The sequence below is a fragment of the Amblyomma maculatum genome, chromosome 4, assembly GCF_055883805.1.
Source record: "Amblyomma maculatum isolate TAMU_Amacu chromosome 4, ASM5588380v1, whole genome shotgun sequence".
Lineage (NCBI taxonomy): Eukaryota > Metazoa > Arthropoda > Arachnida > Ixodida > Ixodidae > Amblyomma > Amblyomma maculatum.
In genome coordinates, this window is record NC_139347.1 from 206,620,034 (window position 1) to 206,645,222 (window position 25,189).

The following is a 25,189-nucleotide window of genomic DNA, read 5'->3' on the forward strand; positions in this document are numbered from 1 at the left end:
CGGGTAAGAGCCTCATTACTGCAGATGTATTGTCTAGAGCCCCGATTCAGGGAAACCAAATTGATGCTCATGCGCTGAGTGTTGGCGAAGTCGCGAAATTCGTTTCGGGCTGTTTGACAAATGCCGTCGAGGCTAGCCTTTTTGAACGAGTCAAAGCTGAACAAGCAGCCGATGAGGTCTGTCAAGCTCTCACAAAATTCAGCCTGGAAGGCTGGCCCAAGTTCTCATCGCTGTCGATGGTGTTGCGTCCATACTGGCAGGAAAGAGCAACGCTGACAGTCGCTGAAGGCGTGCTACTCAAAGGTGTGCGGCTAGTGATTCCACAAAAATTACGCGCAGAGGTCTTGACGCGCTTGCACGAGAGTCACCAAGGAATCGAGAAATGCAGAGCTCGAGCCAAAGAGTCCGTATGGTGGCCTGGGTTGAGTTGCCAGCTGAGAGCGTTGGTAACTGATTGCCCAGTGTGTGCGGAACACAGGCAACAAAAGTCGGAACCAATGATTCCGACAACCACTCCACAGCGTCCTCGGCAAAAGCTACGTGTTGATCTCTGCCATATTGAGGGAAAATGGTATTTGGTGGTAGTAGATTATTTTTCTAGATACCCAGAGGTAGCCTTGCTATCTTCGACAAAAAGTGTCACTGTCATTATGCACCTCAAAAGTTTCTTTGCAAGACATGGCATACCAGAGGTTGTCATCTCGGATAATGGAACACAATTTGTATCTCAGGAATTCCAGTCTTTTGCTCGCGACTATGGCTTCCGCACTGTGACGACGAGCCCGATACCCTCAGGCAAATGGGGAAGTAGAAAGGATGGTCCAAACAATTAAACGGCTGATTATAAAAGCTAAGGACCCCTATCTTTCGCTGCTAGCGTACAGGGACACCCCAGGGCCACTGGGAAAAAGCCCTGCAGAGCTTCTGATGGGCAGGCGGCTACGCACAACAGTCCCTGTCCCTCCCAAGAGCCTTCTGCCCCAGAAGGTGAGCCTGAAAAAGTTCAGAGATCGCGATGTAACCATCCGACAGCGGCAGCGTAGGTACTTCAATAGTCGTCATAGGGCTCTTCCTCTGCCAGCCCTCAAACCAGGAGCGGAAGTATGGGTGACAGACTGCAAAGTGAAAGCGCGAGTCTTACGTCCTGCACAACGTCCGAGGTCGTATGTAGTTAGAACTTCTACGGATGTAGTTCTAGAAAGAAACAGGAAATTCCTGGTTCGCTTTGTTTCCCAGCAGAATGACTGCGAGGAAGGAGGAGGTAGCTATGAGTTTCCGCAGGCATATGATAGTCGGGTAGAAATGGAACAGGAAACTAATCCATCTAAACCGAAGGCACCTGCCGATCCATCAGATACCCCCTTGCCACAAACTAGCCCTCCTGGATATAGAACACGATTTGGCCGTCATGTCCGACCGCCAGACCGATATGGGTTCAATGACTGACTGTTATTTTGTTTTGAGCATTGGTTGCATCCATTAAAAAGTGTTCATCCTTTGTTGGTGGCAGTGCTAAGTTTGTTGCAAATGCCAATGTATCTTTTCAGAGAAAAGGGGAGATGTGCTGATAGCGCCTGTGCCGCGTCTGAAACATTGTCTGTCCGTGACGTCACTGGTCACATGTGTGCTTGCTATATAAGATGCTGTTCGCGTGAAATAAAGGGGTTGTTGTTATCGTGCCGGGATCGGGGCAAGTCTCAGTTCCTTCCTGCCCGCTGCCCGGCCGCGCTCGGCGTCCGGCCAGGGACCGAACGCGACAAGTTCATTCTCGCACATGGCTTGCAAACATCCTGTGCTGGCGCTCAGGAAAGGATAACCGCAAATGCGCGCGCCTTTAGGGAATGGGCACGGCGCTGCCCTAGCCGAACTGTCCCCTCACATTACTTCCGCGCGCCTTGAAAACGTCACGCGGCAAACGGCCAAGGGTGATGTGATCGTCTTTGGGGAAGGCACACTTTCCAGTGCGTGGTGCGGAGTTCGATATATCGAACGACCGGTGAAATTGAGTTCGATATTTGACGCGGCTTTCCTATACTTTTACATGGGATTTTCGAGGGGATATTCCGTGAGTTCGATATAACTGAAATTCGATATATCCGGGTTCGATATATCTGGGTTCGACTGTATCTAGTAGCTTTTTTGCGGCTCTTGGAGGTTTTTCGTAGTTTGTTGGGCCATTCATGTATAGCAGGGTTGTCTCTGTGCTGTCTCATTGATAGGCTCACTTTCCCCTAGTGAGATAAAGGTGCAGTCAGTTATGGCTACTGTGTTTGTGATACAATATTTTGAGGTGGAGGAGGTAATTTTTTTTTTCCTTTTGGGGGGGGGGGGGGGGGGGGAGTGGGTGGGGCGACGTACGCAGGTTAGGAAACACGCAGCAACCTTAGATTTTGAATTTCATAATACCGCAGTGGAGCCCAAGACTGCCAAAATTAACATTTCCAGATGCTAGAACATTGAAATATGCTATAATGTCTGCGCTGTGCATGAAATGTGTAATCTAATATGCTGAGTCATTGCCTGTCCCTAGAAAGCATTAATCACAGGCCGAAGATGCTCTCGCTCAAGTTTTCTCTGCTAACGGCTTGCTTGCTTATTTGCTTTTGAATTAACATTTTTTGTTTTTTGTTTTGTACTGCGTTTGTTTCTGGGCTTTTTGGGCACGAGCTGATCATAGTCGCGGCTTCGAATTAAGCTTTTTTGTAGCTGCTGTCGCACAACACCAGCTGCGAATTTCACAGACATTAAAACATAGTTTTGTGAGTCCTGGGGTCAAGATAAGATCCCGTGATTGAGATTATCAAATCGCGGTAGAAGCAAAAAAATTTAAAAAAATAAATAAAATGCAAATTCTCTAGCTTTTTGCATTTTTTCTGACCCAGAAGTTTGAAAAATTTACCTTCTCGGTTTTCTGGCTCACATAATCACATTCTTTTCTTTTTTTTTAGTTGATACCATGCCTTGAGGTACAAAACGCTTATTTACACGAATAGGTACATGCCAGATTCCAAAAGGAAATATGCCATTGCCGATAGGTGGCCATTGCTGGATTTTTTCTGGATCTCATTCATACTGTCCGATCTTCTCACCTTTTCATTTTTTGGACCAGAAATAAGGATTATTCCCTGTTTAATGGCTCCAAGATTTGGATTTGTGCTGCAAAGTGCAGTATTTTTTTTCCTGTGAGCTGCTCCAAATATTCACTGCTCCAAAACTTAAGATTTTGCTACTCCAAAAATTGCTACAAATGCAATTTCACCTGTTGCACCCCTGAGAGCTGCAAATCCATCGATTGTGATGACAGACTGTGCTTCAGGTACAACTTAGACTGCAAAAAGAGAGACTGTAGACGTCGCAACAAAGAAAACTATTCTGAATGAACTTGGTCAAAGAGCGAAGAACTGTGGCTTGGGGAAGAAATACGGTCTCTCACAGTTGACCATCTTGACAATTGCCTAAGGCAAGTACAAGCTTTTAAGTGCTAGCATAAACTCCGTCTCGATGACGAGAAAGTGCCTTCGGAAAGCCAATACGTGGATGCTGAAGATGTGTTGCGTAAATGGTTTGTTGCCCGGTTGGGAAACATTGCCGTCAGTGGTCCACCAAGGCAAGAGACTGCTTGCCTATTGGACTTTCCTGATTTCAGTCCGGGAAATGGGTGGCTGCGCCATTTTAAAGCTCGCCATGCAAATATTTTCAAGACCATCGCCAGTGAAGCGGCCTCGGCGAACATCAAAGACATCAATGCGTGGCTCTCTGAGAACATTCCAACAATGGCCAGATGCATTCAGCATGGATGTGTAAAATGCAAATGGATGTGTAAGATACTGCCTCAAAACCCATGCCTTTGGAGGAGACGCATGTGGAAAGCACAGTAAGCTTTCCGTTACCGTCCTGTTGTGAATGAACATGGATGGCAGTGGTGGGCGGCTGCCATTTTTCATTGGGAAGTCTCGCAAGCTGTGGTGCTTTGGGACTTATGTTCGAGTCAGCTACACACACAACAGAAAGGCCTGGATGACGTTCAAGTTGTTTGCCAAGTGGCTGGCTGAATTCAACCGTGACATGACGAAGGAAAATGGGAACCTCCTACTCGTGCTAGACAACTGTTCGGCGCACCACGTGAAGCCCTCCCTGACTGTGGTGGTCAAACTTTTGCTGCCACCGAATGCAGCCTGTAAGACTCAGCCAGTGGACATCGATAGCATTCCCGTGCTCAAAGTTTCTTATTGGCGGCAAGTAATCCAGCAGATGCTGATAGCAACTGAGAGACGAGGTGTAGCCACCCCAAGTCCGATCTCTTTGTATAACGTTGTGAGAATGCATAAGGCCTCTTGGACTGACCTAACTGCTGAGAGCATCACAAATTTCTTCCGTGAGGCGGTGTTTATGGGCCCAGGAATGACGCAGGAGGTTGCCGAACAGCCTCGCGATCTGTTGCAAGTGGGTTTGTGGTCCAGTGTCGTTGATGCTTCAGCTGGCCGTACCTGATGTTGCTTGAAATGTCTTCGTGGGTGCAGACAATGGCACTGAGATAGCAGAGCCATGCATTGACGAAACCACAATGCGTGAAGTGCAAGACACCAAAGGCAACGACTGCGACGAAGACGTCAAGTATGCTGACTTGCCGCTTGTTTCCGTGAGCACTTCTACAGCGCTTAGTTACATCGCCTCTCTAAAACAGTTCATTGACAGCAAGGGCCTTGGAGAGGACCACATGATCACCCTGGACAGGTTAGAAAACGTCGTGGTAGGGTGTGCCTTAAAAAAGCAGATGCAGATAACGGACGTTTAAGAAATGAACAATCTTTTCATTGATTTTGTATTTTCGTCCACATGATATGTGAAGCCCACTTACTACGAACTTCAGATATAATGAACGCAATCAGCGTGACTGTCAGGTTTGTTATAAATGGGCTCAACTGTATCTGCGGCAGATTTCACTGGGTTTATTTAATTTATTTATTCACTTCAGTCTGTTTCAAGCTATGTATTGGTAATCTCAGTTACAGTTTTAACAAAATCTGCACGAGACTTAAGCGGGGTGGCAGTCGTGTTCATAAAGTTACTGCAAACAGAAAGAACCAGCACTAGAAATCGTGTGGCAAGGAATGCTAGTTAAGAATTTTGTCAAATGAAAATGTCATTAAAGGCTTCTGTACCTCATTCAACACTTAAAATTTAAAGTATTGAGGTTCTACTTTAACTCCCTCTTTCAGTGCGGAAGGCTTCTGCAGTATTGTGATTTCACTGATGCGGTTCAACAAAACTTCTTGTCCTATCAGTGAAATAGGGCGGCTCAGCTGAAGGAAATAGCAGATGGGAAAGATAACACAGGCAGCACAGATGCTCAGTTAATCTGAAATCATGGAAAATCTGAAGGATTTCTATGGTCCTATCAATTCTAATGTGAATTTGACCTTTGAAGTTGAATCGATGGCCTGCACTAACCTGGCTAAATTGAAGATTTGGGGTGCCGTGCGAGAATGCCTAATGCTTATTTCGCAACAAATCAATGAAGTGACGGCCCATCTGGGCTTCAGAGTGGCGACACAAAGTGATCCTGATGCTTGACATGCCACTGCACACAAAGCACTTTACGGTATGGCTGTGCAACTATGCAGAGGAGAATGCTTGCTTCTCTGCAACGCAGCCTTAGTTTCAAAGATACCTGCTTTCAGTGCTTCCTCAAGGCACGGCAGGAGTGAAGGCAGTGGTGCGTACATTCATTGCTCTTTTCCATGCCCGGCCATGGTGAAGCATCCACAGCAGTGGCAGTGTGTGCCCTGTGACGCAGAACATCGACTTGCTCCGTTTATTAATGCGAAAGCATTGCTTAGCTATGTTCACAGATTTCTGTCTGTAGATCGCGTCCGTAGAATGTGTCCGCAGCAGTTGTGAGTAATTGAGAAGTGGTAGAGGTTAATGAGTGAAGTCAATCGATAGAGGGTGGCGTAATTTTGTGCCCGAAAAAATTATTAAACTTTATAATTAAAGGCAAAACACGCAAAATCGTTTCCGCAGCAGTTGTTTGTAATTGAGAAGTGGTAGAGGTTAATGAATGGTGTCAATCGATAGAGGGTGACGTAATGTTATGTCCAAAAAAATAATTAGGCCAATAAGTTAAATAGATAATTAATTAGAGGCAAAAATTGCAAAAGTAAAGGCGAAAATAGTATCATTAGCCAATGGCTTGGCGCCACATTTGAAAGTATCAAATACTAAAAGAGTTAATTAAATAAGTCAATTAAGGGGACGTCAAGGATGTGACTTCACGCAACCTGAAGTCAAGCTAAAAAAGTGCATAAGAAGGGATTGGCGTGCAATTTGAAACTACCAAAGACTAAAATGGGTAAACAGGAAATTAATTAATGTGACGTAGAAGATGTGACGTCACGCAACCGAAAGTAGAGCCGAAAAAGGGCATAGGAAAGGATTGGGGCGCAATTTGAAAGTACCAAAGACTAAAATGGGTAAGCAAGAAGTGAATTAAGCAACTAGAAGCAACCAGAAGCAAGCAACAGCAGCATCCATGCTTTCGCATTACTCCAGTGCAGAATCTGCAGTGCCCTTAAATTTTTTCAGTAGTGTGCCATGGCTAGAGAGTTAGGTTACTGGCATTTATATTATCTTACGTTCAGTTCAGTTCAGTTCAGTCATTCAGTCATGTCCGACTCTTCGTGACCCTATGGACCATATCACGCCACGCTTTCCGGTCTCTCACTATCTTCCTAACATCAAATAACTTCATCTGCAGTGCCTCGAGGATGCCATCTAACCATCGCGTTCACTGCCTACCCCTTCTCCGGGGACCTTAAACTTTTCCCAACATCAAATCTTTCTCCAGCGATTCCTCTCTTCTCATCAGATGACCAAAGTAGCTGAGCTTTAACTTTAGAATTTGACCCTTCAATGAACAGTCAGGGTTTATGGTCGACAATATAGACTGATTTGATCTTCTGGCAGTCCAAGGAACTGTCACGAGTCTCCGCCAGCACCACAATTCAAACGCGTCAATTCTTTGGTGGTCAGCCTTCTTCACAATCCAACTCTCGCATCCATACATCACAACTGAAAAGACCATAGCACGAGTTATACGGATCTTGGTTGGCAGATTAATGTCTCTGCTCATCACTAGGCGGCCATGGCTAGCCATGGCTCTCTTTCGCAGAAGCAGGCGTCTTCTAATTTCATGGCTGCAGTCTCCTTCCGGGGTAATCTTGGAGCCTAAGAAGAGCAAATTTGTCACAGCTTCCACTTCTTGTCCCTTGATGCTCCAGGACTTGATAGGGCAAGACGCCATGATCTTTGTCTTTTTAATGTTCAGTTTAAGCCCAAACTTCTCACTCTCTTCTTGTACGCGCATCAAAAGTCTCTTGAGTTCCTCCAGCTGAAGACTCATCCAGACCGGCCTTCCTCATGATGCACTCAGCATATAGGTTAAATAGGCAGGGTGACAGTATGCAGCCTTGTCTCACTCCTCTCTCAATCGGAAACCAGTCAGTAAGACCATGCCCAGTTCTGACTGTGACCTTTTGCCCTTCATACAGGTTCCTGAGGAGACAGGTGAGGTGAATTGGAACTCCCATCTCTTGGAGAGCTTGCCACAATCTGCTGTGATCTACACAGTCAAACGCTTTCGCATAATCAATAAAGCAGAAGTAGATGGGTTTCTGGAACTCTCTTGCTTTTTCCATGATCCAGCGAAGGTTGGCAATCTGGTCTCTAGTTCCTCTGCCCTTGCGAAACCCAGCTTGCACATCCGGAAGCTCCCGATCCATATACTGCTGCAGCCTACCTTGGAGGATTTTCAAAATCACCTTGCTAACATGCGAAATAAGCGCGATCGTGCGTTAGTTGGAACAATCTTTGGCATTGCCTTTCTTTGGAATGGGGATGTAAACTGACCACCTCCAATCCTGTGCCCACTGCAGGGTTGTCCAAATTTGCTGACATAATGTATACAGAACGTTAACAGCGTCGTGGTTGAGGTTTTGAAGCAACTCAGCTGGAATGCCTTCAATTCCGCTAGCTTTGTTCTTAGCGAGACTGGCTAAGGCCCATTCAATTTCACTTACGTACTGTCTGTATGTATATATAAGATAATACATACTTATTTATGTATGTATTATCTTATGCACTGTCGTGTAAAATTGACCTTTCTTCAGAAAAGCAACCTTCGGAAATGCGGTCGACCTACAGTCTAGTCCAGAGTCCACTTATAACAATATTCAAGTGCCATGAAAATTCCATTGTTATAACCGATAATTGTTATAAAAGGCTTGCACGAAAAAAGCATAACAACTGCAAAGAGGGGTTACGGACGGCAAGTGACATGCGAGCTCTGCCGAGGCATCGTTTTGGTGGCCCTAAAGGGGCCTTGCAAAAAATGGGAGAAGGTTGCTACGGCCTCTTCTCAGCTTGAGAAATCCTGAAGTAATGGTGGGATGAAGAGAGAAAGACACAAGTTTTATTTAAAAGCCACCACCTGGTTGGAAGTACACATTGTTAATTAGCAGGGCAAACTGCTTCGCCTTTGTGGCCAGAATGGGCCAGCTGATAGGCAAGTTCTAGACACAGGCGCCAAGAAACCACTCGTAGAGGGCCTCCATTTCTTTATAGGCCCCTTGTCGAATGCGCTTGCGCCCTCTGTCAAGCGAGGACTTTTCTTTGTCGAACTTCTTAACGGAGCGGATGATCATCAACACCGTCGGTTGCAATAGTGCGTACTTCTTAACCAAGTCACACACTTTCTTACCCTCTTTGTAGTCTTTCACGGTACTGCACTTTGTCTCCAAATCGACAGCCATGCGCTTTCCTTTCACCGGCAACGTCGTTCGATAATCAGTGGGCGAATCAGCCATTTTCCGTTTTGGTGGTGATTCAACCGAGACGGAGAAACCACGTGGCCAGGAATGACCTCGACGCAATCAACTTGCACAAACAACCAAATCCGTTGGCAGAACCAGCAGAACTGCCTTCAGAATGAGGGGCGAGCGAGCAGATCAGCGCTGTCGGCATAGCTGTCGGCGCATTTGCGAAGTCCATTCGTGTTTCGGAGGGTGGCGCGGCGTAGAGCTATGGGCGCAGCCCATTTGTGTTCGGAGGGGTGGAAGGGCGGTGGGAGAAAGGCATGCGAGGCTGGCAATGCAGAGAAGGCCAGAAAACAGGACATATTGTATCAGCGCGTGGGGGGGAGGGCGCAGCAGCTGGAATTTCTTTCTTTTTTTTTTTTTTTTCTTTCAAGGATTTCGCATTGCACTACCTTTTGGCACGAGCACTCAGGAGCCAGACTTCATTGTTATAACCGATAATGCGGCATGGGGGCATTGTAGTAAGTGGGTTATTTTACCATAGAAAGCATACAAAAGTGAACGGTGCAGCAGCTTTTCATTGTTGTAACCAATATATTGTTAAAACCGGTATCGTTATAAGTGGACTCGACTGTATTTGCAAGGTGTAGTTTTTGATGAGCGGCAAGTAGTATGCACCCCTATGGCGAACGCCCATTTTGGGGCCAGGTGCATGGGGCTCCATGCATCACAAAGAATATACGCCATGCGCAGCGCCTATAGGGGCGCCACTGATAGCTGCGTAGCGGCGGCCGTCGGAACCCGATGGCCGCGCATGCAATCTGCCTTTTGTGCGCGTCTCGCGGGCACTTCTGCGGTGGCAGTGTGCACAAGGGGATCGCCCTTTATAATAGTGGACATGTGTTCGATATCACTGCCGTCTAAAACTACATCGCCTCCATATGCATCAAGTGTCTCCTGCAGACTGGCCTCAACAAGGTTGCGTACGAAGTGGAGCTCATTTTGTGTGCCCCGCTTTCATTACAATGCTACGCTAATTCGTTCATTCCTTGACCTATGAACTAATGTTTTTTCTTTGCTTAGTGGTACACGCTTGCTTCGTTTACATGCAATAAATTGCTACAGCAAACTAGGCAGCGTCGTCGAAACTGCGAGTGGTTTCGCACCTGTGCGACCGCAGGAAAAGCCAGCGAGCTTGCAAACCACCATTCCGAGCATCAGAAAAATAGCGTATATTGGGCTCCTGTAGCAAAGTTCAGATTTTTCATGCTTGCGCTTTACCACTGCCTGTACAGGATGGATTTCACCTATTCTTTTGTCAAAAAGGCAGATCGGGTAGATAATTTTATGGGGGAGGGAGATATCAGCAGAGGCAATATCTAAAAAGCTGCATCACAGGTTAGCCAAGAGCATATTATATTTAAATTTTATGTCCTATTTTATTATTGTAGTATCATCTTTATCTCATTTGTATCACCCGTGCACCGGCTGCTGAATTACAGCGCGCTTTATAACAAGCTCTAGAACCTTTAGACTGAATATCAAATGCAGCAACATGTTATGTTTTCGTAATCTTGCCAGCCAACAGGAACACTGGCTCTGGTCTTCAAAGTAATTGCAAAGCAAGTTTCAAAACGCATATTGGAAAATGTCTGTTCAATAACCTGTCGCAGCTGCTCAGGCTACTGAGGAAGATCGAGTTATTGGGACCGAAGTCGACCACGCCGCCCGCGTTGTTCAGTTCAGTTCAGTTCAGGCGTTCAGTCGTGTCCGACTCTTTGTGACCCTATGGACCATGTCACGCCACGCTTTCCGGTCTCTCACTATCTTCTTAACATCACATAGCTTCATCTGCAATGCCTCGAGAATGCCATCTAACCATCGCGTTCGCTGCCTACCCCTTCTCCGGCGACCCTCAACCTTTCCCAACATCAAATCTTTCTCCAGCGACTCCTCTCTTCTCATCAGATGACCAAAGTAGCTGAGGTTTAACTTTAGAATTTGACCCTCCAATGAGCAGTCAGGGTTTATGATCGACAATATCGACTGAATTGATCTTCTGGCAGTCCAAGGAACTCTTAAGAGTCTTCGCCAGCACCACAATTCAAACGCGTCAATTCTTCGGCGGTCAGCCTTTTTCATAGTCCAACTCTCGCATCCATACATCACAACTGGAAAGACCATAGCACGGGTTATACGGATCTTGGTTGGCAGACTAATGTCTCTGCTCTTTACTAGGCGGTCAAGGCTAACCATTGCTCTCTTTCCCAGAAGCAGGCGTCTCCTAATTTCATGGCTGCAGTCTCCTTCCGAGGTAATCTTGGCTCCCAAGAACAGAAAATCTGTCACAGCTTCCACTTCTTGTCCATTGATGCTCCAGGACTTGATAGGGCAAGACGCCATGATCTTCGTCTTTTTAATGTTCAGTTTAAGCCCAAACTTCTCACTCTCTTCTTGTACGCGCATCAGAAGTCTCTTGAGTTCCACTTCACTTTCTGCCATTAAAGTGGTATCATCCGCATATCTAAGGTTGTTGATACGTTTTCCAGCAATCTTCACTCCAGCTGAAGACTCGTCCAGACCGGCCTTCCTCATGATGCACTCTGCATATAGGTTAAATAGGTAGGGCGACAGTATGCAGCCTTGCCTCACCCCTTTCTCAATCGGAAACCAATCAGTAAGACCATGCCCAGTTCTGACTGTGGCCTCTTGCCCTTCATAAAGGTTCCTGAGGAGACAGATGAGGTGAATTGGAACTCCCATCTCTTGGAGAGCTTGCCACAATCTGCTGTGATCTACGCAGTCAAACGCTTTCGCATAATCAATAAAGCAGAAGTAAATGGGTTTCTGGGACTCTCTTGCTTTTTCCACGATCCAGCGAAGGTTGGCAATTTGGTCTCTAGTTCCTCTGCCCTTGCGAAACCCAGCTTGCACGTCCGGAAGCTCCCGATCCACATACTGCTGCAGCCTACCTTGCAGGATTTTTAACATCACCTTGCTAGCACGCGAAATAAGCGCGATCGTGTGGTAGTTGGAACAATCTTTGGCACTGCCTTTCTTTGGAATGGGGATATAAACTGACCTCCTCCAATCCTGTGGCCACTGCAGGGTTGTCCAAATCTTTTGACATAATGTATGCAGTGTGTTAACAGCGTCGTGGTTGAGGTTTTGAAGCAACTCAGCTGGAATACCATCAATTCCGCTAGCTTTGTTCTTAGCAAGGCTGGCTAAGGCCCATTCAACTTCACTCTTCAGGATGCCCGGCTCGAGATCAGTAATCACTACCGTCCTATGTTGGGTTTGCACATCCGGGTCCTTCTTGTACAGTTCTTCTGTGTATTCCTGCCACCTCTTCTTTATCTCTGAGGCTTCAGTGAGGTCCTTGCCTTGTTTGTCCTTTATCACGCCCAGCTTAGCACAGAAGCTTCCTTTGATATCTTTGATTGTCTTATACAGAGCTCTTGTGTTCCTTAATTGGCTGTTGTCCTCAACTGCTTGACACTGTATGTTCAGGAAGGCATTCTTATCTCTCCTTGCTATTTTCTGAAAATCCGCATTGAGAACCTTGTATCTTTCTCTTTCCCCCATACCTTTTGCCATCCTCCTTTCCTCAGCTATTTGCAAAGCCTCTTCAGATAACCAGTTTGCTTTTTTGCATTTCTTTTGCTTTGGAACTACCTTAGTAGCAACTTCTTGTATTATATCACGAACATCAGTCCACATCTCTTCAGGCTCTTTGTCTTCTAGATCTAATTCTTGAAATCGATTCCTCACTTCCACAGCATATTCTAATGGAATCTGATCCAGATCATACCTGAAAGGTCTTCTAGTTTTCTGCGTTTTCCTCCGCGTTGTAGTGGAGGCGAAATGCAAAATGCAACCGTTTGCTGTGCGATGTCAATGCACGCTAAAGATTGTCTGCCTAAGCATTTTGTAAATTTTATGCGTATTGTATATTCCCATCAGCGGAGGAAACCAAGTTTAAATAAGAAGTGTTCACGGAAGGTACAATGACATCAGAAAACACTGAAAACATAGTTATCACTCAGCCCTGCCACACGGCAAATTTAATACCTTTTCCATCGAATGACGTTCGTTCAAAATGATATTTGTTTGCTGCAACATGAGAAAATATAATGACATTCGATAAAAACGACATTAGGTATCGAATGAGTTTCAAATACTCATCTGAATGCGATCAATGAGGAAATGTGTTATCGCGACCCCCAAAGACTCGGTGAGAAGATGCACTCAAAATAAACTACAAACGTGCCGCCTGCATTAAATACTACTGTGCTCTTATAATTGTGCAGCTAGTCATGTTTTTGAAATATGCCAAATACCATCGTAAAAAAAAAAAAAAAAACATCTGGCACCCATCGCTGCCAGCCAACCCGTAGCCGCCGCACCCAGCACGGGCGGAACAGGTCGCTCCTTCTACCGCGGATTCGCCGACACGGCGAATTTCTTTTGCCACCTTCAGAAAAGCATGCTCTGTTAACCTTGAATAATAAGTGCTTAATTTGATGAAGGAATAAAAAATATATATCTTTACTGACAATCGCTGTTATGTAACGAGACTTTGGAAGAAGTGAGAACCACAATACTAGCAATTTTCTGCTATTAGCAGCTGCCGCCGGTGTGATGCAGCTCATCCGATTTCGTTCTCTAGCTCCGCTGCTAAGGCGTCGCCGAAGTTACACCTTCCATTTACTGTAAGGCAATTTGTGAGACAATTGAACTGATACTAATTGCGATTTCCACTGGTCGCTACGGAGCACGTTTTCTTGCTCCGGGACGACGATTTCGATTTCCACTGGTCGACCAAGATAGGTTGCGCGTATTCCGCTGGTCGTTTGGGGCAGCTCGGGACGCTCCAGCTCGATCCACCAACCGAAGTCGGATCTCGCCGGAAGTCCTAGTCGCTGACACGGTCACTTCCGGATGCTGCTGGATTCTTTTGACGGTTTTTGACCGTCTCAGCGATATCGGCAGAGGACACTGGGCATCACCGTTTTTTGCGCGAATATGTCGAAGTGCGTCTAACGAAAAAGGCCTGCAGCGTTAAAAAATGAGAAAGCAAGTTGTTGAGGGTCGCACTCCTGGCTATTTATCAACCGCAAACATTTTGGCGCTGGGATGCGGCTACAACTTTCGAAACCAGCTCAGCTTTATTTCCGCCGCGCGCTCTACACGTTCCGCTGGTCGACCAAGGCTGATTCGCTCTGTAGCGCTTTAGGTCGGCTCGGGCGCCCAGCTCCGATCGACCAGTGGAAATCGCCATAAGGCAGTTTTATGAATAGGAAATTTACTATTTCCAAAGCGCTTCTAGCTACGGCTTTGATGCGAAACCTTTTAGGCGTTTAGGCCTAGCGACGACTAGGGCCTAGCACACGGCCAGAGCGTCGTCGTTGGCCGCTTTCGCGGGCAGCGTCGTTACGGTAAGCTCGCGGTATTCGATGTGGCAAGCGTTAAGCCGCGTTCAGACTACGTGCGCATCCGTCGTAAGTATCGTATTTATCGCAGTGCGCATAGTGGCTGGAACTCCCGTTTACGTAGCTTGCGACCGCGCATGTTCACGCTGGGCCGTTCGGTAAGATGCGTTCTTTACGACCGGCCAATCACCGCTCTCACATGGCGCCGGTTGCTGAGCGGCTGATAGCAGAGGTCTGGGCTCTTCAAGCTCAAAATGAAATGTGAAAGAAAAAACTGGACACACAGATAAAGTACGAAAAAGAATAAAGGGTACATTAACAATTAACCACTCGATTACAAATACACTTTTTCGTTTCACACACGCACGTTCGCACACAATTTTCAAACATGGCACTACCACAGGGTGATGAGGTTCTATTGCTGTTGTGTAGGATGGCTGTTCCGATTTCTGTGTAATTTCTGTGATTTTCATCGTGTTGTATATTGCTCATTTTTCGTTTTGTATTTTCTACTCCTGTTACAGCCCCTTATGGTGGCTGACAGTATTAATAAATGAAATGAAATGAACCATCCGCTCGCCGTGCTGACGCACCGCTCACTCCTTCGCACATTTCTTCACACGCCTGCTCTCATTGTCGACGTACAGCGCACTCCTGCTCGGTATCCCATGATCGCACTCTCTCGCACCAAAACAGGCTTACGGTCTGCCTGCATTCCTGCTTACTATTTTACCAGTGCCCCGGAGAAATCTTGGAGACGGGCCGGGACGGTGACTCAAAGGCCGTACTACTGACACCAAATAATGAGCCGGGGCGCACGGCAGACACGGAAACATCCGCGGAACCTCGTCCCCCCTCAGAAAATGCTGTTTTCTTTTTCTCTTTTACGGTGAGCTTCCTTCAAACTTCGACAAGTCCACGCCAGCTCCGTTCTACGGCCCGACCGCAACATCGCCCCGCATCGGCCTTTCGCTGCAGGTCAACTGTTTCCTCACTTGTCAATGGAGCCGATGGGCTGCGAGACTGCACGGGGATGAAGAGGGCATCCCCCGCCTCCATAACCTTACTTTTCTAAGCTAGAGGAAACATTTGCTTGTTGAGAGCTTGTTCGCACATGAAAAAACGGATTGATAAACCACTTACTGCTTTGACTCAGTGCACTGGCAATTTGTGGCCAAGCATCGTTTTGCACTTCTCTCTGTGCGATTTCAGCTACTCGTAGTAGAGAGCCGGCCTCTGCCGAACTTTTTTTATGAGGGGCTGATAATTCCACAGCGAAGATTCCGCACTGCACATGATCAAGCTGCGGACAGACACAATCACCGACACAACTCCAATAACACCGGCGAGCCGAGACACCGCAGCAGAGTAGGAGCGTTGGATGATGTCGCCTACTAGTGGTTTGCGCGCGAAATCTGGGAGGACCGGAAGCCCCGTGACCGGAAAGGGAAAACCGAAACGGCTGTGCGCATTGGTCGCACGTAACAGACTTATCTGTGCTAGTCATAAAAGTCACAGGTCCTCCGACATTTACGCCCACGCTGGGTGCGGACGTTATGCATCTTACGCTCAATGCGACAGCAGTCTGAACAGACACATTACGTATTTTGCGCTTACGCTTACGATCCTTACGAACGATACGTGCGTTGTGCACGTAGTCTGAACGCGGCTTTACGAATGCCATATACTTTCTTGATGAGGCCAAGCTCGGGCATTTTTTGACAGGCCTTAATACGCCGAGCAAACGATCTGGCGAAAACATATGGGAGTCAGCGGGGCTGTAGTATGCTTCGTTATATGGCGATACTCATAGGTTCTATAAAAGCGCCGTCGGACAGTACACTAGATACTGCCTATTTTACGTGTTGCTCTTGACACTTGCTTTAGTGCGCAAAGTGTACGCGTTGTTGAAACTCGTACGCATTTCGCAGTTGAGCGCAGACGTGCGCACCTTCCGTGCCCTTTCATAATCAATAGGTTGGTTACAAGTCATGCAAGACATGAATGTTAATTTAAAGGCTGCTTTCGTTTACAGCGCAGTCATCTTCGCAACATATTGAAGGCACACCAACATTTGCATGTCAATCGCAGTTACCATACTTTGGAAATGGCATTAGCTTTGGTCGTGTATCAGCGCGTCGAAAAAAGGGCGTTAACCTGAGCAAATGTCATTCAGTGTGATTGCTTGCTTTCTGCGTCGAAAAATCGCAATGCGCGGCCGCCGTCCTCGTGAAGCATCACTGAAAATTTATACAAACGTGTTCCTGGCAAGGTTTTAGTCTGTTCGGAAAACCAACTACTCAGCAATTCTTCCGGGGCATTGCTAAAGGTTGACAGCGGCGTTATATCTGTTAAACGAAAACACGACGCGCACGCATAGAGGCTGACATGAACAGCGCCCGACCGAGCCCGCCTACGCTTTGTGGCTTTGGCGACAGGCGCCGTTGTCGCCATTTTGTGCATCGCGTATACAGTCACCAACTGATTTCTTGCAACCGCGATTTTCCGGGCATGCCTGATTATTCCGACTTTGCCACCGCACCATCATGCACTCCACCAACCAAACTTTCAATTTTGCGGACTTTTTCTCTCGATTGTAGGGCAAAGCTATAAAAAATTGCCACGACATGGCTAGCATTTAGTTTTTCAAACTTGCACTGCATGCATCCTGCATACAAACTTATACCCTCGATAGCAGACATCACTAGTTGTGAGGAGTTAATGGACTTGTTGCTTCCTGAAATCAGCCCCACCTCAGTGGTGCAGTGGTTAGGGTGCTCGACTACTGTTCCCAAGGATGTGGGACCGAATCCCGGCCATGGAGGCAAAAAGCAAGGCACTCCTGTGCTGTGCAATGTCAGTGCACTTTAAAGAATCCCAGGTGTTCGAGACAGCCACGACCACCATTTCTTTTTTTTCGTACGGAAGGAAAAAAAAAAGGTGCTGGCATAGAGTCAGGTGGGAGCAGGGAGGCTCTGCCTGGACTCTTTCTGTTTGAATGTCGCACTGCTCCAACTGTTGCGCAATTTTCCCTGCTGCTGGGCCGGAAAGAAGACTGGCCGTGAAAATGAGGAGATTGACGCAGAAACAGAGTGACCAGTATTTCATGGGCTCGGTAAAGGGATATTTTTGCTGTGAATTCATTTTTCCGAACTGCCTGGTTTTACTGACACTTTTACGGCCCGCTGAGTGTCCGAAAAATCATTCGATGACTGTAGTTTATTCGTATGCACATTAGCTGACAATAGAATATGACAAGTGCTGTTTGCCCACCTCGTTTGTGTTGGCTGTAGCCCCCTGGACAAACAGTAGAAAGCAAGAGAGCAACTTTTAATAATAACCTCAAGGTTGAATGCGCGCCGCAAAATCCAAAACTGCACGGGCGTGCAAACATGCTGAAACAACGTTTTGCTCTTGATCTCTGCTGGCACTATAAGGTGTTTATAATTTGTTGCGTTAAGTTGCACGTGCGCTGCAAAGAGCGAGACAAATTGCGGTGGCAGAACCTTGTTCAAAAGGGGGGATGTGCAATGTATTCTCACAATTAATTTTCTTTTTCTGGACTGTGTTTTGCTTTGCTTGGTTATCATGAAAACCGGAGGGTTAATTTTATCATCTTTAGCGGTCCCGATGGCTTCGAATTGACACAGTTTTGCTGTATGTTGAGGCTTGTATGAATATTTGGCAATTCGAATATTCAGTCAAATAGTAGAGTGTTCAGTATTCATTCAGCCCAATCCATTTGGTTGATATTTGAAATTTTAAAGTAGTATTTAGCAGAAGCTAAGGACGTTTCCAGAATGTCTTGTGATTTCGAATTGTTGTGCTTCCTTTAGCACAGCAGCACATATGCAGCTAAAAGCAACAGCCATATAACATGCAGGGATCAGCTAGTTGGTTTTGCATACTGAAAATTGCAGCACATCAGTAATAGGGATGAGACGAGGAGAATGCAACACAGTGCTTGTGTTTGCGTTCTCGTCTCGTCCTTGTGACGGCTGTGCTGCAATTTCCAGTAAGCCATACAATGACACAGTTTTATTTAAACTTTGCATAGAAGGTACATTTTAATTTGCTGCTTTAGAGCGGATGGAGCGGTCTGAGGTTTTGATTTTGTGTTCAAGGGCGTTCCACAAAGCTGTACAGATTCTCATCATGCTAAGGTTTCTCCTCGCCTTAAGATCCCTTCAGGCACTACATTTGGATGATGGTGTATGCCACTTCAGGTGCTGCCCCTGGAAAATGAGATGAAGACGCCGCAGGACTTTGGTGGTCTGACTGGTGTGCTCAACACTGGCATGACCATCGTGGTCTGTCTCTACACGGCCATTGGTTTCTTTGGTTACCTCAAGTACGGCAGTCATGTGTTGGGCAGCATCACTCTCAACTTCCCACCATCACCGTAAGTCCTTGAGATTGACAGAGCCACGAAGAAATGCTTTGCCACAAACGGAGGTAAATTGAGACAGGTGTGCAAACATGTTGTGGGCATAGAAATTAGCACGCACAAAATTGTGGCTACCAGCAGTGGTGAGGCAGCCATGATGAGTTCTGCTGTAGAAGGTGTTGACTGCAGCTTTATCGAGCGCAGTTGTACAAACTCTGAGGGGCTGTGCACGGGTAAAGCTTTCATGCTCAGCCTTTATTTTTCTGGCTAATTTGAAAACTCGCTTGAGTGTGTGCTTATATTTGTATAGTAGCAAAGAACACAAAAAGGTTTGGACATCCAAACCTTTTGATGGTCCGACATCTCTCTGTAAACCTCTATGTAACGAACCTTCTTGTAGCGAATTCCTCGATGTTACCAGGTTTTTAGATTCTCCAACACCATCTTCATTGAAATGCATGCATTAGAAAACTCCATGTAATGAACATGTTGCGGCAATTGATGTCGATTTAACAAAGTTACGGCGCTGACTATGTCTTGGCTACTGCTGAAATATTCTAAATTTGGCAAGACCCCACAAGTTTCATGACAGTGATGGGAAAGGAACATCTACGATTGGGACGAGTGACTGATACATTGCGCCGTGTTTCGGGGCTGACAGCGCATCTCTGAGAGAAATGCAGCGGTCTCCACTGCTTTCACTTTTGGAATGTGGCACTACAGTAGTTCGCTCAAAATCACCGAGAAATAGGACAAAGAAAAAAGAAACAAGGAAAGCAGTGTGCGCCCGTTCCTGCATGTGGTTGCTTGAGAGTTCTCGCGCATCGGCAGCGCTAGTAGCGGAAACAGCGAAGAGCGCTGGTGACACGAAACAAGAATTGGTTTTTCCTGGGGCAACAGTGGTAGGCGAGAGGGCATGTGTGATGACAGCAGGCACCTCCTCACCCGGCGGCGGCGCTACCGCGTGCACTTTTCCCCATCCACCACTCCCATCTCCCTGTCCCTCTCATAGATGCCTCAGGCTAGCCGCGGTGGAGGTGGAACTTGCTGCCATAGTCATGCGCACGCTCAGCATAATTGCGTAGCATTTTGCCACTTATCTAACTTTCAAGGTGGTGTCCTTTGCGTTCAATTCTTAATCTGGTTTCTGTTCTGCATTGTTTTTCTGAGTCTTGGCCCGAAAACTGCATGCAAGGATATCTGGAGATAACGAAAAATTGTGGATTTTACTATTTCATTATCACCAGGTAACTTAGCAGAGTGCCAGCGCTGTTGACAGGAGTGCCAGCAGCGCTTTGCTCAACTCGTACAGCTGTGCGCCGTCCACTGCCACAAAATTATTGGAATGTATGATAGCAACTAAAGCCGTTGAAGTGAATGATGCTCAAAGCCAATGTCATGATCACGGCGGACCGCGTGCTTCGTTGATAATTGATGGATGGAAGGAGTAAGGTGGAGGGGGTGTATGCGCCCAGCATGTTCTCACAATGAAATTTTTTGTCTGGGCGAGATGTTTTGTTCTGTTCATTTAATTTAAACACTTTTGTTGGTCCCAATGACTTCGAATTAACGTGGTTTTACTGTATTAGGATTTTACAGGTTACCTATAAATGTTATTTATACCTTTGTGAAGAAAAGCCAAGTGCACCCTAGAACATAGTCGGACCCGGATATATTGAACTCGAAGGGGATCGCGAAATAGTTCAATATATCGATAATATTATTGATATACAGAAATCGGCTTGAGACACCACTTGCGATCGTGAAAAATGATACTGTATTTGTCACGTAATCAACCCGCTCGCATAATGAGCCCACACCCCACAATTCTGCCCTTCGAGAATTTGGCGTCGCATATCCACAGCTCATTTATTGGCAGCAAGCCAAAATGCTGCGATAACTTCACGGCGTGTTTATCTTTTTACTATACTTTTGATAGATCCCGCGGTGGCGGGGAGTGAACTTGGCAGAGTGCCCGTGATGGCTTGATTGCACAAGCCTGGTTTGATTTATCACGCCACGCTTGGGGCGGGCGTAGTCCACTGCCACAAAATCATTGGGAAAGCATGATGGCTGCAAATGTCGCTTGAAGCAAACAATGCTAAAAGCCAGTGTCATGATCGCAGCTGACCGCGTGCTTTTGTTGATTCATAAATGCAAGAATGAACGACTCCCACAAAAAAAAAAAGTCTGCCACTTCTTAACGTCCACAGCCACCGTAGCTTGCGCTGGGCCTGCACATTTGGCACGATCGACAAGTAAGGATGACTCTCGAAAAACAAAAAAAAAGATGGCTGCTTCTTACTGTCCGCAGGCGCCATAGCACACATCACGCCGCACGTTCAGCACGACGGCAAGGACGAACAACTCCCGCAAAAAAAAAAAAAAAAAAAAAAGGGAAAGAAAAAAACTGATGCTTCTTATCGTTTGCAGCCACCATAGCTACGCACGTTCGGCATCACGACGCGAGACGTGCATCCCACGTCAGCCGCCGTGCGCAGAGCGTTCACAAACACGTACTGGAGAAAGCGTCTGCCGCGGACCGAGCTGCCGAGCTGACTTGTCCGCGCGCTTGGAACGAAGACCGGGAAAGAGAGAGGAAGGGTAGAGATAAAGCATGGCAGAAGAATGGGCACACCCTTTCTCTTCGCTCTATCGCGTTTTTCCCCTCTCCCGAACACCACGGCTGCATTGGTTCCCTCTTGTTCCTTCACGCACATGGCTTGCAAATGTCACGTGCTGGCGCGCGGCAAATGATCACCGCAGATGCGCACGCCTTTGGGGAAAGGGCGTGGCGCTGCCCTAGACCAGCCGTCGCCAAACTATGCCCTTTCATTCCTTCCGCGTGTGGCTTGAAAACGTCGCGCGGCAAACGGCCGAGGATGATGCGATCATCTTTGGGGGAAGGCGCACCGTCCAATGCGTGGTGCGGAGTTTGATATATCAAACGACAGGTGAAATTGAGTTCGATATACAACACAACTTTCCTGTATTTCCTGTATTACATGGGATTTTCAAGGGGATATTCCACAAGTTCGACATAACCAAAATTCGAATTATCCAGGTTTGATATATCCGGGTTCGAGTGTTGTGGGGAACACTACGCATCTTTGTTGCTGAAGGGACGCTTGAGGTATTTGCAAGGACTATTGGTGTCCATGACTGTGACAGGCTAGATAGGCGATGTTGCAGAAAATGTGAGAGATACCAAGCCCCCACTTTGTGATGTCAATGACAATAGGGTGTTGGCGGCATAGTTTCATAATGCACATTTAATATTTAGCTGCGTTTGTTGGAAAAAAGATGTGCCTTAGACTTGAATAAATATGGTATGTTATGTGCACGGTTGTATACAGGCCTCCAGGAAGAGTTGAAAAAGCAGAGTGCATCTAAGCATGTGAGGTAGGCTGTGCTTTGCAGGTGCTTGTTCTCCGAGATCTGGTACTTTTTGTTGCTAACACTGGGTTTCGTCGAAACCAGATGTCTCATTGACCGCTGGCAGAGTTTCTTCGATGTGTCACTTCTGTCTCTTCTTTTGTGTTTTCAGTTTGAACGAGGTGATCCGGATTATATTTGCGATCTCCATCTTCCTGTCGTATGCCTTGCAAATGTATGTGCCCGTGAAGATCATCTGGCCCACCATCGTAAGGCGGTTCTCCCTCGACCAGCCAAAGTACTCACCACGCTGGGTCATGTTCTTCGAGTTCCTGGTCCGCACTGCCCTCGTAACCCTCACATGTACGTAGCGAACTATCTGCGACATTGGCTTAGGCATCTACACTGTGGGGATGAATTACCTTCTACTTATTGCTTTGACTGAAAATGAGAGTGTTTCTGCTCAACAAAAAGGGCTCTGTTCGTATTCGCCGCCAGTGTTTACATTGAACTCCTACTACTTGAAGTTATAAAAGTCGTGAAACATTCAGAGGTAAATTTTTCCTAATCGAGCACTGGGAAAACTATTAATGAAAACTATGCCTGAACAAAACAATAATAAAAGAAGCCAAGTGTAGTGCAGGCGACACAGCTGAAAACGAATGCAAAAGGCTTGAATACCCTATTTACTCGCATAATGCTCGCACTTTTTTTCGCGGAAAATTGATGCTAAGTTGGAGGGCGCGATGATTATGCAGGGAAAATTTCGAGCAAATGTTTTGCGCTAAAAGCAAATTTAAATAGGTGCGAATCGGGATTCTTAGGTCAGCTATTGTAAATATAACCATAACATTACTTTCAAGCAGAACTTACAGTTGTTATAAAAGTACAGGGTCGCCAAAAGTACAAATTGCTAAAGCACTTTATTTACTGCACGCAGCCTCGTCATCACTCCCCGCGTTCCGTGGTATAATGCTCACAGCAGACCACACAGTTCTACTCTCGATCAGAGACTTGATCTGAGTCCATATCGACACTGCAATCACTGTCTCCAGTAGTGCACTACGCAGAACTTGTTGACGCTGAAGTGCCTGCTGGCAGCGCGGTTGCTATGCTGTAGCCCGTACTCTAAAGCTTTCAGCTTAAAAGCAGCTGTATAACTTGTGTACCGCCCCACCGCGATGCGGCACCAAGAACACGGTAGACAGGGGAACAAAGCAAGTAATACGGACGGGAAGAAGGAACAATGACAACAAGACGCGGAGACACATCGCAAAATGGCAACTATGAGCATCATGGATGTTAAAAAAAAAATTAAATATGATGACGATGATATACTCGAGCACGCTATCGCCGCCTGGTAGCACGTGCACACAACACAAGGCCAGCTAGATTTAGTAGCGCGTCCAAGATGGCGCTTATTACCACTTGCAGATGACTCTCGCGGTGGTAATATTGGTGTTGCAATGATTATTTGAGGAAAAAATAAATTCCGATTTCTGACGTCCAATGTTGGGGGTGTGAGCATTATGCGGGTAAATACGGTATGTAATCACACCGGTAATGAAATTGCAGTGGTAGACACCTCACCACATTTGCGCATTGCTGCTACCCGTGGTCAGCTGTAGGGTGGGATGTGTCCAAGGTGCCCATCTCTTCTCGTGTGTACCTTATCTCAGTATGCCCCTGGGAAACAGGCTCAATTTTTACTCAGATTACATCTCTGCTTCTGGTGCATTACAGTTCTAGGTTTTTCAAGTGCCAGAATTGGGCAAGCAGGATGGCAGTAAGAGACGCGCATTCTTTTGTCCTCTGCAAGTCTCGTAACATGTTTGCCACATCCTGTTGTTTTGCATTTGTTTCAAACGCTATTGTCATAGTGCCATTCAGTCCACGCTTTTAAAGCGGGGTTTCCGAGGACTTCTGCGTTCACTGTGGGATGCTGCTGGTGGTGTTGGGTTAGCTGCATTCAGTCACTGTGACCATAGACATTCCCTTGGTCCCTGTTTCTGTTTTCTCATTGTTAAGCACAAAGCTTTTGTGTGGTGTGGCTGAACTTCTGGTAACACAGGCACCAGCTGATAAATAGTTGTCATAACTAGCTCGTGTCAGGGCCAACTGCTGCAGCATTTTCGTTGCGCGGAGTTCACAGATGCCTGTTATCAGGAATGTTGTAACCAAGAACTCAGGATATGCAGGTTTGTTACATCCAGTTTTAAATTTTCTAATTTTTAATATCAGCACACCGACGCTCCATTCACCTTTTTTTTTTTTTTTAATTGTTTCTTAGTGTTCACTCACTGCGGTATCTCTAAAATGAAATTTAAAGTTAGCCTACACGATTGCTCAGGTATATACCGTATTTACTCGCATAATGCTCGCACTTTTTTTCGCGGAAAGTTTATGCGAAGTTGGGGGGTGTGATAATTATGCGGGGAAAATTGTCAAACAAAAGTTTGGGAGCGCTAAAAGGAAACTTAAATGGATGTGAATCGGGATTCTTAGGCCAGCTATTGTAAATATAACCAAAACATTACTTTCAAGCAAAACTTACCTTTGTTATAAAAGTACAGGGGCGCCGAAAGCACGAATCGTTAAAGCACTTTATTTGCTGCATGCAGCTTCATCATCACTCCCCGCGTTCCATGGTATAATGCTCACAGCAGACCATACAGTTCTACTCTTGATCAGAGACTTGATTCGAGTCCTTGTCGACACTGCAATCGCTGTCTCTAGTAGCGTACTATGCAGAACTCGTTGACGCCGAAGTGCCTACTGGCAGCACGGTTGCTATGCTGTAGCGCATACTCGAAAGCTTTCAGCTTAACGCCCCATTGCGATGCAGCACCAAGAACATGGTAGACAGTGGAACAAAGCAAGTAACACAGACGGAATGTAGGAACAATGATAATGAGACGCGGAGACACCTCTCAAAATAGCGTCGACTACAAGCATCATGGGGGTAAAAAGAAGAAAGACGAGCTTATGACGATGATGATACAGTCAAATCTCAATATAACGAATCCCGCGGGACCGCAAAAAATCATTCGTTATTTTTGAAATATTGTTGTAATGAAAAATCTGCGATTATAAGCCAGTGGTCAAACCTAAGTATGAACCCCGCCGGGGTGGCGCAGTGGTTACGGCGCTCGACTACTGTTCCCAAGGACGCGGGATCA

At 46.4% G+C, this 25,189-nt stretch overlaps 1 protein-coding gene across 5 annotated transcripts in view; it reads left to right on the top strand.

Moving 5' to 3' along the window:
- Window positions 1-25,189, top strand: part of LOC146194078 (proton-coupled amino acid transporter 1-like) — a 122,477-nt gene that overhangs the window by 91,959 nt on the left and 5,329 nt on the right. For all 5 annotated transcript variants that reach the window (XM_084602973.1, XM_084602976.1, XM_084602975.1 and 2 more), the window contains 2 exons: window positions 18,475-18,650; window positions 22,183-22,373. In XM_084602973.1, coding sequence (XP_084459099.1) covers window positions 18,475-18,650; window positions 22,183-22,373 — 367 coding nt within the window. The remainder of the gene's footprint in view (window positions 1-18,474; window positions 18,651-22,182; window positions 22,374-25,189) is intronic.